Below are 17,721 nucleotides of genomic sequence, written 5' to 3'. Positions count from 1 at the left end.
ACAGAAAACCACCTGCTAGATCTGAAAGTCAAAAACAAAAACAACAAAACAACAAAACAACAACAACAACAAAACCCCAGCTTATTCACTTCACCTATTTTCCATTACACATGAGTATTAACCCATTTGGCATAAATAAGAAAATAAAATTCTATTCTACCCGATGGCAAGAAAATAATGCTCACAAATGCTAAAATATAGAAAACGGAACTATGTTTTCTTATTGCAATAAAGCAAATCACATAATTGATGGCTTTTTATGATATCTGTGATATAAAAATAAGGGAATAATTTAAGGAAAGGTCACTTTATTCACAGCATATAGATTTATACCTGATTAATGAATATTATAATATTAAAGGTACAAACATTACCTATTAACATAATGTTAGTGAAAAGGGATTATCATGCCTGTTTTCAACTGTAAAAATATATTAAAAGGATGGGAGGAACAAACATTTAAAACTCAGGATAAACTACAGATATTCAAATGTGCTATTTAGCTGGGAATAAATATATACATGAAATAGAACAAAAAGCAGGTTTCTTTCATTACACAAGATATATGAACATTTAATATAGGAAAATATGGCATTTCAAATTGGGAGCAGAACAGTGGATTATTTAGTAAGTGGTTGTGAAGCAACTGTATAGACATTCAAAATGAAGTTGTGTCTATTCTTCACCCCTTAACATCAATAAAATTTTTTGAAATTTAAAAATTTTTTTAAATTTTTGAAAATCATTTCTATTCAGATGTTTTTTCAAATGTGAAATGTAAGACACTAAATAGAGTAGAAGAAAATACGAGTGAATATTTAAATAATTTTTACTGTTATTTACTAAAAAGGCTTCTAAGGATGCCAGAAACCCAGGAATTCAGGTGAGGGAAAGGATTAAATTTAAAACTGCAAGACAAAAACGTTTGGTGTCAAAGACAGTATTTACAACATCAACCAAAAATTTAAAATTATTAATATAAAGAGTTATAGCAAATTAATAAGAAAATGTAAAAACTCCAAAAAGGGGGCAAAAGGACTCTCCTCCAAATAGCACTCTTAAAATTTCATTCATTATTTGTTTTGTGCCAAGTCTATGATATGCACTTCATGCCACTGCATGCCAGTCCTATTTTACATGCTGAGTATATAGCAGTTAAAAAAAAAAGAAAGAAAAAGACAAAAGTCCCCACTGTCATGGAGCTCTTAAATTGGTGGAGAAAGAAGGACAAATTAACAAACAGTAAATAGGAGATACATGCTACAGAGAAAAATAAAGTAGGGAAAAGGGACAGCAAATGTTTCAGAGAACAGGGCAGCAATTTTAAAAGGTGTCAAGGAAATTCTGGGTGAGAAGTGACACTTGAGAGAAGATCTGACGTAAGCGGGGGAGCAGGTGCGGGTCTCTCTCTGAATAAAGAAACTCAGGGACGTCCCCACAGCCTTAGGCACACTCTTCCCTCCATATCCACGGACCAAAATCCAAGGACGCCCAAGTCCCTTATACAAAATGGCATAGTACCTGCATACAACCTATGCACATCCTCCCGTATACTTTAAATCATCTCTAAATTGTTATAGTACCTAATACAACGTAAATGGTTGCCAGTGAACAGCAATTCAAGTTTTGCTTTTTGGCACCCCCTGGAATTTTTTTCCAAATAGTTTCCATTCGCAGTTGGTTGAGTCTGTGGATATGGCACCTGCAGACACAAAGGGCCAACTGTATACCGTGATCAAAGCAAAGGGAATTTGCTAAGAGAAGAGATGAAGTCTTCCTTGGAAGGTGGCAATTTAGATTCCCAACGCAGGGATCTTCCCCCTCTACAATACTGCTGAGAGACGGCATCTCATATTTCTAACCAAGGGTGCCCCTAGCAAACACAGTTTGGAACACATCTGCTGATTTAACCAGTAATTTGAAAGTTCTGCTTCCACATGGCCAATATTTATTACAGCTAGTTTAGAGCCATACAGAACAAGTTTATTTTCTCTTCCATAATGAAGCTCTTTGAATATCTGGAAACAGCAACTATGTCCCTTCACAAACTGTCCAGATAACAGACACCTGTGGCTTCACTCATGAAGATATAGTTTTCAGGCACATCACAATAATAGTAAAGCAGAATTTTCTGCATAAAAGAAGGCATCCTGATTTTTATCATTCATATGGAACAAATCATAGCAGCTATACCTACTCCTCTAGTGGATAACTTGTTTGCTAGGCAAGATAGCTAAATAAATTGGTAATCTTGCACTGAACTTTATGGGTCATCCAAAAAGAAATGAGTGCAGATTTTTAAAGTACAAACAGACAAATAAGCAAGAATGGACCAATCCTAGTCCTATCAAAAATTACTCTCTCTAAAAATTAATACCAGTCCTTCTACAGGAAATTGTTTTCTTATAGTATAAATCCTCAGAAATTAACAGATAATAAGAAACAGGGTGAGGATAAGATTCCAAATATTTGGTCATGAAAGATAGATAGGTAGATGATACAAAGACAGAAAGTAAAATGTATATGCACGTTGTGTGTGTGTTTAAAACCACCAACCGCATAGTCTCAGTTGAAACCCTCATAAAAACTAAACTAGCCTATTTTCAACATAATACAGATGCAAACCAAAGTCAAAAGACCTGAGTTTAGAATCACTTTCTAATTTTAAATATACAACACCCAATATGGATATTAGGTTCAAACCCTGTTTTTTACTGAAAATACTGCACTTCCGCGTATTTTAATTATCACATACAGTTCTCATTTGTACATCTCTAATTCTCACTGGTTCAGGTTTTGCAGTATTTTCTAGTACGATACAAATTGTTATATGAGAGAGAAGGATGTCCCTTTTTCAAAAACATAATACTTTTCCATTTAATTAACTTGGCTGCCACAAACTAACACTGTTGACATCACTTAAAATTCATTACCCTGTAATATTGAGGGTTCACATAAGTATTCTTCCTGCCCTCACACTAAATTGCTCCCGTTTGCTATGTTCTATGAATTTCAGAGTTTACTTTTCAAAGTTTTTTGCCTTCTCTGAGTGTAACAAGCCATCACCATATTTTTTGGCTATGGCTAACCTAACTGAGTCTGGTTTTTTTTCAACCCTCTTACTGAATCTTCTCATAGATCCCATGGGCTGAGTCAATCAAGCTTGGCAGAACTTCAGGCAGAATAAAAATGAAAGGGTTAAGGGCCAAAGCTCCATGTTATACTAAATAACATGTTTTAATACATGAAAAAGTAACATACTGGTAGTGGAGAATTAATTTAATGATTATGGAGGAAAATGAGCTGTTTTTATTTCCTGCCTTGTCTACCCAAAAGGGGAAAGAACAAAACATTTCTGAACCAAATCACTCACAAGAGCAAGTGCTTATCAGAAGAATTTTTGTGAAGAAGAGCTGCTTTTTAATATATGACACTGATTTCCAAGAAGACAAAAAGGAAGCAGTCATAAGCATCTGCTTATTAATATTACTCTTCCTAAAACACCACATAAAAGAATTTTGAAGAAGGAAAACTACAAAGGAGCCCTTGTCCAACAGATACTGAAACACGTTAAACTGCAATTATTAAAATAGTATGACATTGCAAGAGAACAGAGATTAAAAGGAACAAAATGGAGTCCAAAAACAGATCTATATGAGAGGTTTTTAACAATGTGAAAGCAGTGGTTATGAATCAATATTTCATTCCATACCTAAAAATAAATTATTGATGGATTAAAATACCAATAAAAAGGAAACAAATATAACTTTAAAAAGAATTGATGAGGACTTCCACAATCTTGGAGTAAGAAAGTTTTCTAAGTAAAGCATGAAGCTCAGAAGCTGTAAATACTCAGAAGTCATACAACACATAATCCATGTCATACTTAAAAACGTAAAACTGTAAAACTTCTTTATTCCAAAGATGAAAGTTGATAGATGAGAACAAATATTAGAAACTAAAACAAATTAATATTCATAATATTTATGGAACACCTAGAAATCAATGAGAAGCCATAAAGAGGCCAGTGGAGAAAGGACACAGAGCACCTACAGGCATTTCTCAGAAGAAATGTAAATGAAAAATAAACATGAGAAGAGTAGAAGTTCACCCGCCATTGCTAAAATGCAATGAAATATCAATTCTCAGACTGAAAAAAAAAAAGGCTGATAGAATCAAATGATAGTGAGGGCACAGATAAAGAGGCACTTTCCATCACTGCTAAGTGAAAATTGAGCTTTTTCAGAAAGCAGTTGGGCAGGAGTAATCAAAACTTAAAATAAATTAATATCTGACCCATGAATTCTATACAAGATCTGTTTGCATAAATACTCCTGGCAAAGTCAGTTTTATGTAAAAAGATGTTCACTGATGTTATCACAATAGTGATGGTTATGAAAAGTAAGTAACTGTATGAATCTACCTGAAAAAGCTCTCCAAGCCATACTGTTAAGGCAAAGAAGTAAGTTCCTGAATGACATCTATGTCATAAAACCATTTACATTTAATTAGACTTACTTCCCCAGTGGGCAGCTAAAACCTTTTATCCAAGCTCCACCCAAAAGAACTTCCCCTTACACAAAAACCCTAGTGTGGAGTGTGGAAGTTTCTGAGGATACACAGGTGATGACGGGGGTGCCTCGTACAGTGCAGGCTTCCCATGCACACTCCCGTGCAACCTGACACTTGGGAGTCTCTTCTCACATTCTCTTTCCCATTCCAATGGTCACCTTCCCAACTCTGCCACCTAACCACCTCCAACTCTTGCCTAATCAATCTTCCCTACTCCAACCTGTTATAGCGACTTAAAGTATCTCAAAGGTATCATTCTGAGGATAAAAAGTAAGTTCTACTCAGTCTACAAACTATCCTCCAGTTTTTAGGGTCCCTGGCCTTTGAAAATAGCAGTAGATGTAGCAATAATTAACAAATTATTTGTACAAATATCTGTACAGTTTTTAATAGATTTGGGGACACCCAGAAAGCTAGCCACTGGGGAGGGGACTGGAAATACGGTGGGTCGGAGGAGGGAAGGTGGCTGGAGCCAGGGGATGCTAACCTAAGCTGCATAATTGATTACCCACGGATTCATGTGTGATCTTAGAGATTTATTTAATAAGATGTCTACTACACAGAAAAAAAGGCAAAAAAATTTTTTAATTAAATTAAGAAATAAAGAAATGTCACCTTCCTCTCTTTCAACATGTTCTTTTGTGGTTTTAAGAAGGTTATGGGTGTGCAGGCAGGTCAAGCGATGTGAGCTCAAACCCCTGTGCTGGGGTGGGGGTGGGGGGCTGGGAAAGAGCAGAGTGGAGAACAAAGGCGATACTCCACACAAAGGCGAACTCTGGAGGTAAGAGCCAGTCTGCAGCTTTAAGGCACAGGCAAGAATCAGAGGCTAGGGATTTGGGAGGCAAGGCCCTGTGCCCACAGGAACCAGGAAGAAGAAAGCTCTGAAGAGCAACAAGCAATGTGCATGCAGCTCAGGCAAACACCAGGGTACAGTCTTTAGCTGATGGCTCTTCAGTGACTATTTGTGGGTTGGGGGAGTGGAGGACATGGAAAAAAGCTGGGAGGGAGGTTCCTCTATTAAAGTCAGAGAATAAAGGGGAGTAACCAATTTGGCAGTAAGTGGGCTACACGTCAATTATTTATCTCAGAGCCAGGAAAGGGTTCTGAAAATCACAACAGTGTAGTGTCTTCAAATTAAAGGTTTAAAGAATTCTTAAATATCTTGAGTTGATAAGCTCAGTGCAGAAGGAATACAACAATGATTTTTCAGTGTATCACCAGATCACTAATATGCTCATAAAGTCAAGAAAGAGAGTGCACAGAAAGGCCAGAGTGCTGCAATGCATACTGCAAACAGAGATCTAAAGAAATCACTTCTCACGCTACAACTACTTCTTAACTGAGAATATTAAATCTTCTTTATTTGGGATCATCTTGTAGATTTGTATTCACTCAGGAAACATCTGCCACATTCAAAGCACAATGTCAATAGGTGCTATGAATAGAAGTCCAGCATCTATCTTCAAAGCTCACTGTCTATCTAGTACAGGAAATAAGGGGCTTATGTTAGAAAATGTATAGTGCCGTCTCACCTTCCGTCTGAGGAAAGTAATTTAAATAAGGTAAGTAATTTGCCATTAGCGACATAAGCTTCAGAGAAACATCTGTACCTGTTGTTTCCTTCTGTCAGGTTCGATTCCTGCATGTCTCTCTTAGTGTTGTGAATGAAAAATATTGCCAGCCTTATCAGTACACAAAGGATGCTGGGCCATCAAGTCACCAGCCATTACCATTACCACCACCCTCGGCAGAGGGAACTCAGGATGCAGACAAGCAGACAGCCTGGCCTCTGCTGCCACCCACGCTGTGCACCCTGAGGGAACTCAGGAGGGGAACGAACAGGACACTGGGGACACTGGCCCTAGATAGCTCAGTGCGTATCAAAGGAATGATTTCAATGAGCCTAGACTTTTGCACCTTCCCATACATAGAAAAGTGCTAAATTCTTCAGCTGGAGATATCTGTTTTTCTTTAATTAACTGTAATCTTTTGATGTTCTGACTACCTGGTCTTTGTGGCAAAACTCCTATATATCCTGGCTCCTCCCCTGCCTCTTCAGAGCAGTCCCTCAGAGCGATCTGAGAGGCCACCCCGGGTTACGTCTTCAGAAAATGTCTGCCGAATAAAAGTTAACTCTCAACTTTTAGGTTGTGCACTTCTTTTCAGTCGACAATGTGAGAATCTCATCATGGTGAATGTGCTTCTAGGACACAAAAGTAGGTAATTCCGGATAATACACCACCTTAAATGAACCACCTGCTACTTCACCCACGGCACACCTGAAGAAGAAAACTCTGATGCAAAGTTGAAGGAAAACGTGGCTGTGATGGAATTACTGAGCTACTGTCTTTCAGTCTACGATTTGGCACCTTCCTTAGAATCTGTCAAAGATTTTTTTATTATGTAAAATTTATGCCATATATTATGGTTTTAGAACCTAATCTCTGATGTTTTTATGGAGAGATTTGTCCTTTTCTTTAAGGTCTAATAAAATTTCACCTGGGCGGGCAAAGTCTGATTTGCAGTCTCTTTCAAACTAATCACTACCAAAAAAATAATTTTTATATCTAAATCTAACACACACACACACACACACACACACACAGATTTACATACACACAGGTGTATTATTTCATTAAATGACCCTTTATTCTTATTTTTTCCATTCTAATTTTTAATGACTCTTCATGACCCAGTAAATTACTTCAAGACCCACAAAATAGCCATGGCCCAGATTAAAACTCACTGGATGGGATGTTAGTAGTATAGGAGGTCCAATTGAAATATTTTAGGAACGATTGTGACCAGAGTTCCTCAGAGGCCTCTAATGTTCATCCCTGGAAGGGGCCAGGAGAAAATTTGAACGACACAGCTCTGTCCTCCAGGGGCTTGTTTATGACCTAATCAGGACAAAACCTCTCTGTCTTCATTTCCATCTTCAAGTAGGCAGTGCCGGCTCCAGGATCTAAGACTTCAGTCCATCCAGACACCCTGCCTAGAGCAGGAGGAGGTCACCGTACACTATCTCAGTTTTGCTCTGCATTACATTTGAGAGGGAACAAAACGTGGGGGTGAAGACTAATTAAGTAGTTTCTCTTTCCTGCAGTTCTGAAATGTCTGTCTAACTGTGATTTAAAGAATCAAAGCATATAGCTGGATCCAGGTAAACAATCTTTGTTTTAGCTAGATCCTAAAAAATACAACTACAAAGGATTAGGGAAAAGGAAAACTTACTTGGACCTATTGAGCCTGTAAAACTGGCAAGATGACGAAAAACTAATTAAGTTTCAGAAACAGAAATCACTCCTTCAAAATGTCATGCCATGTTGTCATGGTCACAATAAAATAGTCCCTTTTCAAGCAAATCCAAATGTTAAAAGAATTGATCCCAAAATAAATCAAATACATATAATAAAAATGCACAAGCTACATAATCAAAACCCCCAAAAGAATAATTAATTCATTTAAAATAACAAACATTGGTCATGCTACAGGGGGAAATCAGTCTGACTATTAGTGGTTTTTCTCTGCTTTACTTGCATCTCGTTACTTTTTAGTTTTGTAACATCATTAATGAATAACGACAGAAGAAAAAATCGATTCGCTTTTTCCACCATGAGTCTTAGAGAACATTTTAGACATTTTCACGTAACCATACCAAACCCACGCCAAGCTCATAACACAGTGAGAAGCACAGTGGTCCCCAGCAGAAGGATTGAATATGCTTTCCACTCTGGAAATTATAGGCATCGTTGTTTCTGTCCTTCCCAAGACATCATTATTACTTTCATATGATTTATGGCTGAAAGTATGAGAGATGGTGCAAAGATCCTGTGCCAAATTCCCATATGGCATATAATATAAGCCAAACTGTGAAAAACTCGTAAATGTGGGTAGATCAGTTTCATCAAAGAAAGGAGCAAGAGGGTTCCAGAGACTGAGCAGGAAACTGGCCAGATAATTTTTTATAGGCATGTAATTCCAAAGCAGCAGTAATGAATGTGGTCCTGCCTCTGAACATATAATGCTCGAGTTAAACACAAGGGCGGTCAGCAAGAAATTAGGCAGAGGCAGTCTGGTACACTGTCAACCAACCCTGCTTATTCTTTCATAAAATCCACCTCTTTTTCTTTTTAGACTGCAGCTGAAATTGATATCATAGCTTCTTAAATGATTTCAAAAAAGATAAAATGATGTGTTTGGAAAGTCCAAATAAATACAGAAATAACTATAGTTCCAATGGAATATTGCAAATAAAAAGTAACAAGTTATTTGAAAAGACATTTTATATATATACATATATATACACACACACATATATATGTTGTTTAACAGCATTCTAAAATTTGTCAACCAAAATCAATACGCAAATATTTATTATATCACAAATTTAAACATACATTTCTGAGAATTTGAACATCTTTGCAGATTTTCTGAATTGAATTCAAACATTAATTATAATATATATTATATTATATATCTTATACACAAAGTAGATAAGATAAAACTGACACATTTGGCAACAAGAACTTGAGTAAAGTGTAGGAAATGCACACAAAAATCAATAGAGGAAATGAAGAGTTTGTAACTTGAAGAAAGTCCTATTAGAAAGGAGGGAAGGGAAGTTGGAAGTCACGCTGAGTTGTCTTCAATACGGCTCATGCAGAAAACAGAGCGATACAAAGCTGGAAAAGGAAGCTGAGGTCACGGTGCAGAGAACTCTGAATGACAGGGTAAGGCATATATATACTGTAACTTACGTAAGCACTGGAAATCTACTTATAATAGTACAAGAGTACAAGAGTGATAGAGCTGTGCTTTGGGATGATTATCTAGTCAGCGAGATAAGTGGGAAGTGATAAGTAACAAGAAGCTGAATTACTGGGATTTCAAAATTGTAGAATAGATAAACAAGATTACACTGTATAGCACAGGGAAATATACACAAAATGTTATGATAAATCACAGAGAAAAAAATGTGACAATGAGTGTGTATATGTCCATGAATGACTGAAAAATTGTGCTGAACACTGGAATTTGACACAACACTGTAAAATGATTATGAATCAATAAAAAATGTAAAAAAAAAGCTGAATTAGATGGGTATTAACGTGATGGAAGATGAGCGATAATCAGATGTTGGAATGGTAAATGATCAGATAACTGTGCAGGTGATGAGACAACATAGAAGGTAGAATCTTCAAGAATTAGCTTCTAATTCTAAAAAGGGGCTAAGACTAAAGAAAGAGACAGGGATAACTATAGATGCTTTTTGTCATTAACAGAAATTAACAAAAACTTTCAAAAGTGACACATTATCTGGAGCATGTTAAGTTCATTATGTCAAAAAGATGCCTAGTTTTGTATCAAATAAGCAGTAACAAATGTGAGTCTGAAGCTTGGGATTAACAAAACAAATCATTTCGAATTCTTGAGTACAGTTTGTAGCTGAAGTCATGGATGTAGCTGACATAGAAGACCCAGACGAGGCCTACAGCCAGAGCATCCAGGATGACCAAAGAAGTGTCCAGAGAAATTGGCAGAAGACCTAGCAGAGTCGCTAAAATGGCATCACAGATGAAGAGAATGCCCAAAAGGTAACATGAGCAAGGATAGTTTCAATAGAGAATAAAGGCAGAAACAAGGCCCCAGGGGTTATGGGCTGAGTGAGTGACTAGAAAGCAGAAGTAAGATCTTCTCCAATTATTTCACATGTACAGCTTGCCTCAGATATACGAAAACTTCTTTAAAAGATAAGCAGCTGGTAATTACATCAGCAAATCAGCAATATATATATGTATATAACAATATTAATAGGCTTTTACCTTCTTGTGATTCTTGTAAACATTTCTGTGAGCAAATCCCTTTCCACAAAGCTTGCATTTGTAAGGCTTATCTTCACTGTGTATTACTTTGTGGGCACCCACTTGATCAAGCCTCTTGAAAGATTTATTACAAATCTCACAATTATAGGGTCGTTTTTCTGTGAAAAATGAGTGGAGACAATCTCACATCTATATAAAGGCAAAGGATAAAAAGGGAAACAGCCTTACCTTGTATTACTTCTTATGGATAAGTCAACTAAAACGTGATTGAAACAACTGAAAAAACCTGCTACCCAATCCACCCCTTAGATGTGTGAGCCTCTTCACCAGAGAAGCATGAGCTTTTCTTTATTCACCTATTTGCAAACTGAATATATAAAGTAGCTTAGACATAAAGATGAAGTTTAAATTCAAGGAAGAACTCTTAATCCCAGATGAAAAATCTGCTGATCAGTGTGAGTTTAAGTCAGGGTCACACCTCTGACTGCTAAGGGTGAGTGACCTAATAGCGGTGGAGGTGAAGGACAGGACTGCCCACTGCCCGGCCAGTGGACCACACCCAGGCTGAGCTTCCGGTTCTCAGCAGAAACTAGACACTTAGGTGGCTGTGCAAAATCCACAGTTATGCAATATTCATGTAATGTTGACAACAAGATGTTTCAAATAAAGCGTATCTGAAGGCTACCAGTTTTCAATCTTTTCTTTTCATTTACCAAAATATCTCTACCTGCCTCCAAATGAAGTGGCCATTCAGAAACATTCTGACTTCAACAGCCTCAAATTATAGACATTCTAAATTCTGTAAAGAGACCTCATAAAGCAAGAGTTATTTTCAGAGCTGAATTTTTTAAAATCTGTATAGCAGACCTATTATTCAAACTTGCTTAAAATCAAACAATGGCTTTAAAAACTTATATTCTCAAAATGTATTTACAAATTTCTCACTAACATTTATTAGTAGCTTAGTTAGAATGTGAAAGTATCTAGAAATAGCAGAACTGTAACTGTAATTGCTGAATCTCTCCTAAATGTCAGACACTCTGCTAGCACACTATGTAAATGACCTCATTTAATCATCACAGCAATTTTGAAAGGCAGGATATCTTTTCACAGATGCAGTACACAGAAACTGAGGCTCAAAGAGGAGTAGGTAACAATTAAACAGTAAATTTGAAGATCTTCAGTTTCATTTAGTCCCATCACTTTTGCATCAGAAATAACCTGAGGTCTAGAAAGGTTAAGTAACTTACTATCACATGGCCAGTCAATGGCCAGGCTAGAATTATTAAACAGTCTACTGATTACCACTCTAAGAGCTTCTGAAATGACAATGTGATTTCAACATAAATGGAAAAATAGGTATTTTACCTGAGTGGGTGATCATATGACGTTTTAGCTGATTAGCTGAAATGAATTTCTTCATACATTCTTGACAATCAAATATCTCATGAATCTGCAAAAAGGTAAATTGACAGTTAAGTCAACTGTCAAAGCCAAAAAAATGTACAGAGCTCAAGTAAAAGAACAAACATTTGGACAGTTGCTATTGTAATACCCAAACTATAGGTCATAATTCAGCCCTAAGTTTTGTTCATAGTATCCTATGTAAATTGAAGATGCAATGATCATGAGTTACCTAGTAGAATCATATCACTGAAAGAAAATACAAGATTGCACACTATTTAAATACGTAATACAGCAGATTTATTTAGTACATAATGAATTTAAACTCTGTAAAAAAATTATACCTAGTATATATTGTCTCTACTATGCACAAATTTAGACTTGGAAATATGTAACTTGATGTTAAAAAAATTCCTTTATAGTAGTCAATGCTACTTCAAACTTAAATATATGTAGTATAGAACAAAACATTAATTACCATGAAAGACAAGAAGGTATATGGTTTTGAAAAATGTTTAGCTCACAGCAAAACTCTCACATAATAGGAGGACCACAATAAAAAATACTGTAAGTTTTATTAGTTTTGTAAGTTTTATTAAAAAAAAAATAAGGGAGCAGAGCCTAACTTTAGCAAACAACTGACTAAAGAAATACTACAAATGAATATTCAATTTAGTTCTTTCCCTCCAAGACTCTAAATCAGAGAAATCAGATAGGCAATACTAAAAGTAGGTGCTTAGTTTATTATCAGAAACAACGTACAAAGCCCTAAGAGGAACAGACTGCCAGAGCGTCACATTAGAACTGTTGATCATCCCAGTGAACAAGAGCATCACATTGTTTTACTGAAGATTCAGAAATGGTTTTGGTGAGGTCATGTTTCTGTTCTAACCTCATTAAAGGTAGAGCTCACAAAACTAAACTTCAGACAAGCAAAGGCCCTTCTGCAGGAAGCCAAGATACTATGTAATTAATTAAGTAATTAATTAATTAAGGCCACTGCAGCGTCAAAGTCAAAGCAGAGGACCCTGAACTGGTACGGCAGTGAGTAAAAGAACAAACATGTGGACAGTCGCTACTGCAATACCCAAACTATAGATTATAATTCAGTGAGTAAAGAGAGGAGGACTGCTAAATGGCTCCCCTGATCTCAGTGACCATGGAAGAACTCAAGGCAGGGACAGTGAAAAGAGGGCACAGCCAGGGAAACAGAAGCTACAACAAGGCTAACAGACCCCTGCTCTGCAGCCAGGGCCTCAGTTCTATGCCCAGTCACATGGCAGGTCTGAGGCTGCCAACCCGCCTGCTACTTCTGTCAATCTGATTCTTGGTGAGTCAGTAAACTCAGCCGGAAAAAGCAGAGAAAAGTAGACAAACAAGATAGAGCAGAAAGAAGTCATTGCACTAGAATCTGATTTATACCCTGCTTACATGCAGTAGCATCTAATCTTGATCAGGGGACATCTGGGATCCAGAGAGAGCTCTACAGTTCCTCAGAAAACAGGCGGGGCTGCACAAGCACTCAGAACGAAAGTTCCATGTAGTACAGAAGGCAAATTCTCAGCCTAAGAAATTTTAAAGCAACATCTTCAATCATCAAAGACCTTCACAGCAATGATATGAGGTGTAAGGCTTATTTAAAGGACAGTAAGAATAGATTTGTATTCTTAAACTCTGTTTCTGTAATACATATCTTTTACAATAACAAGATACACCAAAAAAGACGATATGCCTTCCAACACACATAAGTGAAAACATATTTAGTGTACTTTCATTTTTAATGTTAAATTTATATTAGTGTATAAAATTTTAAAGACTTTATCCATATAAAAATGGCAGCTGTTAAATAAAATGCTGCAGAATATACTCATATTTGTTCACTTAACTCTCCTGGCTTTTAAATCATGAAATATTTTTAAAGGTTGGATCAAATTGATATTCTCAAAATTACAAAATTATTTACTGTACCTGAAAGCATTTGTGTTGACTATTTTATTTATAGTGGAAAATTCAAGCCAAAGTTATTTTCAAAACTCCTTAAAAAGTTTAATAAAACAATCATATTTAAAGTGAAAATAACACTAATTATGCCTAATGTTAAGTAAAACATATTTTGTAAACTGTGCAGTTTACTAAAATGACATGAAGGGTAATGACTTGCAATTTGAAGTCTCAAAATAGATAATTTTCAAGAAGGATCATAATATATCTTACTGTAATATAGGACAGCACATAATAATGTAAGATACTATTCTAGACTATACTGTAAATTTGGTATATTCATAAAGCACCATCTACTGGCAAGATGAAATACTACAACCAAACTCTATTAGACATTAGACAAACCCAACTATAGGATCAGAATCAAAGGCTCCACACAAAAACTACTAGAGCTGATAAAAGAATTCAATAAGGCAGCAGGATACAAAATTAACATACAGAAATCATATGCATTTCTTAACACTAATAATGAAATATCAGAACAGAAAAGAAAAAAGCAATCTCTTTTAAAATTGCATCCAAAAATACAAAATATTTAGGAATAAACCTGACCAGGGAAGTGAAAGACATATGCAGAGAACTACAAAACATTGATTAAGGAAATTAAAGATGACTTCAAGAAATGGAAAGATATCCTATGTTCTTAGACTGGAAGAATTAATATTGTTAAAATGGCCATACTACCCAAAACAATCTACCGAATTAATGCAATGTCTATCAAATTACCCAGGACACTTTTCACAGAACTAGAACAAAGAATCCTAAAATTCATATGGAATCACCAAAGACCCAGAATTGCCAAAGTGACACTGAAGAAAAAGAACAAAGCTGGAGGAATAACTCTCCCAGACTTCAGACAATACTACAGAGCCATAGTAATCAAAACAGCACAGTATTAGCACAAAAACAGACATACAAATCAATGGAATAGAACAGAGAGCCCAGAAATAAACCCACAGACTTTTGGTCAATTAATCTTTGACAAAGGAGGCAAAAATATACAATGGAGTAAAGACAGTCTCTTCAGCAAGTGGAGGTGGGAAAACTGGACAGCAGCATTTAACTCAGTGAAGTTAGAACACTCCCTCACACCATATAAAAAAATAAACTCAAAATGGCTTAAAGACTTAAACATAAGACAAGATATTATAAAACTCTTACAAGAAAACATAGGCAAAACATGATCTGACATAAATCTTGGCAATCTTCTTCTAGGACAGTCTACCCAGGCAACAGCAATAAAAGGAAAAATAAACAAATGGGACCTAATTAAATCTATAAGCTTTTGCACAGCAAAGGACACCATAAGCAAAACAAAAAGACAACCTATGAAATAGGATAAAGTATCTGCAAAAGATGAGACCGACAAGGACTTAATTTCCAGAATATATAAACATTTCATACAATTTAATAGTGAAAAAACAAACAACCCAATCCAAAAATGGGCATAAGATCTAAACAAGCAATTCTCCAATGAAGACATACAAATGGCCAATAGGCACATGAAAAAATGCTCAATATCACTAATTATCAGAGAAGGGCAAATCAAAACTACAATGAAGTATCACCTCACACCAGTCAGAATGGCCATCATTCAAAAGTCTACAAACGACAATTGCTAGAGAGGCTGTGGAGAAAAGGGCAACCTCCTACACTGCTGGTGGGAATGCAGTTTGGTGCAGCCATTATGGAAAACAGTATGGAGAGTCCTCAAAAGACTGAAAATAGACTTACCATATGATCCAGCAATCCCACTCCTGGGCATATATCCAAAGGGAATGCTAATTCAAAAAGATTCATGTACCCATGTTCATAGCAGCACCATTTACAATAGCCAAGACATGGAAACAACCTAAATGTCCTTTGACAGATGACTAGATAAAGAAGTTGTGGTATATTTATACAATGAAATACTACTCAGTCATAAAAAAGCATAAAATAATGCCATTTGGAGCAACATGGATGGACCTGGAGATTGTTATTCTAAGTGAAGTAAGCCAGAAAGAAAAATACAATATGATATCACTTACACGTGTAATCTAAAAAAAGAAAAAAAAGACAAATGAACTTATTTACAAAACAGAACAGAGTCACAGACTTAGAAAATAAACTTATGGTTACCGGGGGGAAAGGGAGTAAGAAGGGATAAATTGGGAGTTTGAGATGTGTAGATACTAACTACTGTATACAAAATAGATAAACAACAGATTTTTTCTGTATAGCACAAGCAACTGGAGTCAGTATCTTGTAATAACCTATAATGAAAAAGAATATGAAAATGAATATATATATGTATATGTATGACTGAACTATTATGCTGTACATCAGAAATTGCCACATTGTAAGCTGGCTATACTATAATTATAAGAAGAAAATGGAGTCAGTAGGAGCTGCCTGTGGAGTCAGAAAGGCTACATCAGAGGAGCTATGCTGTCATGGAGGAAGTGCTGCCCGAGCTAGTAAGCGACTAACATTCTACAGAGACCACGTGGGTGCTGCATTCTGCCACCAGCAGGTAGGGCTGAGGTCCCCCAAGATAGCCCTTGGGGGAAAAGTTCTTAGATTATGAAGAAAATAAATGGAAAAGAAGACATTTTTTCAGAAATAGGCCCCACGGCCAACTTTGTTGAAGCATTCTATTTGGTAAAATCTCTTAAATTTCAACTTCTTAAAATCAGGGAAATAAATTATAGAATTATAAAAGTAAGGGGTTATTTAGAAAATGTCTATTCAATTGGATTTAATCTTTGTCTCAGACTAGGTTCTGCTTCAGAAGCCTTGAGGGTGATGGGAAGAGAGGAAGAGACACACAAGCAGCAGGATCTGGATTGGGGCTCTACGCAAAATTTCCTTTAAAAAGTCGTTTCGATGCTTGCTTCAGCAGCACATCAATTGGAATGATACAGAAAAAATCAGCATGGCTTCTGAACAAGAATTACATGCAGATTATTGAAGTGTTCCATATTTTTAAACAATCTGACAAAACCACCATTTGAAAACTGAAAAAAAAGTAGTTTCATGGCACATACAGAAGAAATTTAAAAAACACTAACCAGTTCAATGTCACATGTTAAAAATGAGAGAACACAGGCACAGTGTTACATGGAGGGCTAGTGACAGAAGATGACACCCACTGGGCTCACCCTGTCCAGTGCTTGTTCCATTATGTCTCCCTAAGGACCAAAAGCACTCAACATGTAGGCTATAACCTCAGACATCTTAGCAATTTAACTACCTTATATGTCATAGGCTATTTCCAAAGCACATGGCTGGGGCTACTGCATTGAATATCATATGAATTTTGAGGTCTGTCAAGTTATTTTGGAATATATCTACATACAAATAAAGAGATAAAATTCTATTTACAAACCACACCCAAGGTAAAATTTTACTTTCACTAGTACTGTCTCCTCTCATTTTGGGTATTAAATGACTAAAAGAAAATGTATGCTTCTAGATATTCCAAAAAAGCAGCATATAAAATTAGGAAATAATCATTTATATCTTTGTTTTAATAATATAATATAATATGATATAAATTGTTTGGACTCTGACAGGATATGAACAAAAATCTAAATTCTATTTTAATTCCGTTCTACTGTAAACTCTATTAACTAGTGCTAATGTTGTCAGGGTTAATGACTCATTTATTTTTCACGTTAACATTCACATTAAAGTAGTAGTTTAGTAAGTTTTATGCTTATTAAAAATGTATTAAATTTATTTTCTCCTAATATAGTTGGCCCTTGAATAATGCGGGGATTCAGGGGTTGGACCCACCCCTTCCCCAACTCCTACCCTCCCATCTCCTGCAGTCGAAAAACCATATAACTTTACAGAGGACCCTCCACATCTGTGCCTTCAACCAAGCCCTGATCATGCAGTACTGCACTATATATTCACTGACAAAAATCTGCTA

The 17,721-nt window shown here is 36.1% G+C and overlaps 1 protein-coding gene and 1 pseudogene across 5 annotated transcripts in view; one reads left to right on the top strand and one right to left on the bottom strand.

The window, feature by feature from the left end:
* PRDM5 (PR/SET domain 5) overlaps positions 1–17,721 on the bottom strand; it is a 158,952-nt gene that overhangs the window by 65,071 nt on the left and 76,160 nt on the right. For all 5 annotated transcript variants that reach the window (XR_012059148.1, XR_012059149.1, XM_072938001.1 and 2 more), the window contains 2 exons: positions 11,766–11,850; positions 10,398–10,555 (listed from right to left, as the gene is read on the bottom strand). Coding sequence is in view for 3 of the 5 variants with exons in the window: in XM_072938001.1 (XP_072794102.1) it covers positions 10,398–10,555; positions 11,766–11,850 (243 nt within the window). In the remaining 2 variants the exon portion in view is untranslated. The remainder of the gene's footprint in view (positions 1–10,397; positions 10,556–11,765; positions 11,851–17,721) is intronic.
* LOC116276740 (U6 spliceosomal RNA) lies at positions 16,673–16,771 on the top strand (annotated as a pseudogene).

This window comes from Vicugna pacos, chromosome 2 (genome assembly GCF_048564905.1).
Source record: "Vicugna pacos chromosome 2, VicPac4, whole genome shotgun sequence".
Lineage (NCBI taxonomy): Eukaryota > Metazoa > Chordata > Mammalia > Artiodactyla > Camelidae > Vicugna > Vicugna pacos.
The sequence above is the reverse complement of the archived record's forward strand: the minus strand, read 5'-3'. Positions and strand labels throughout refer to the sequence as shown.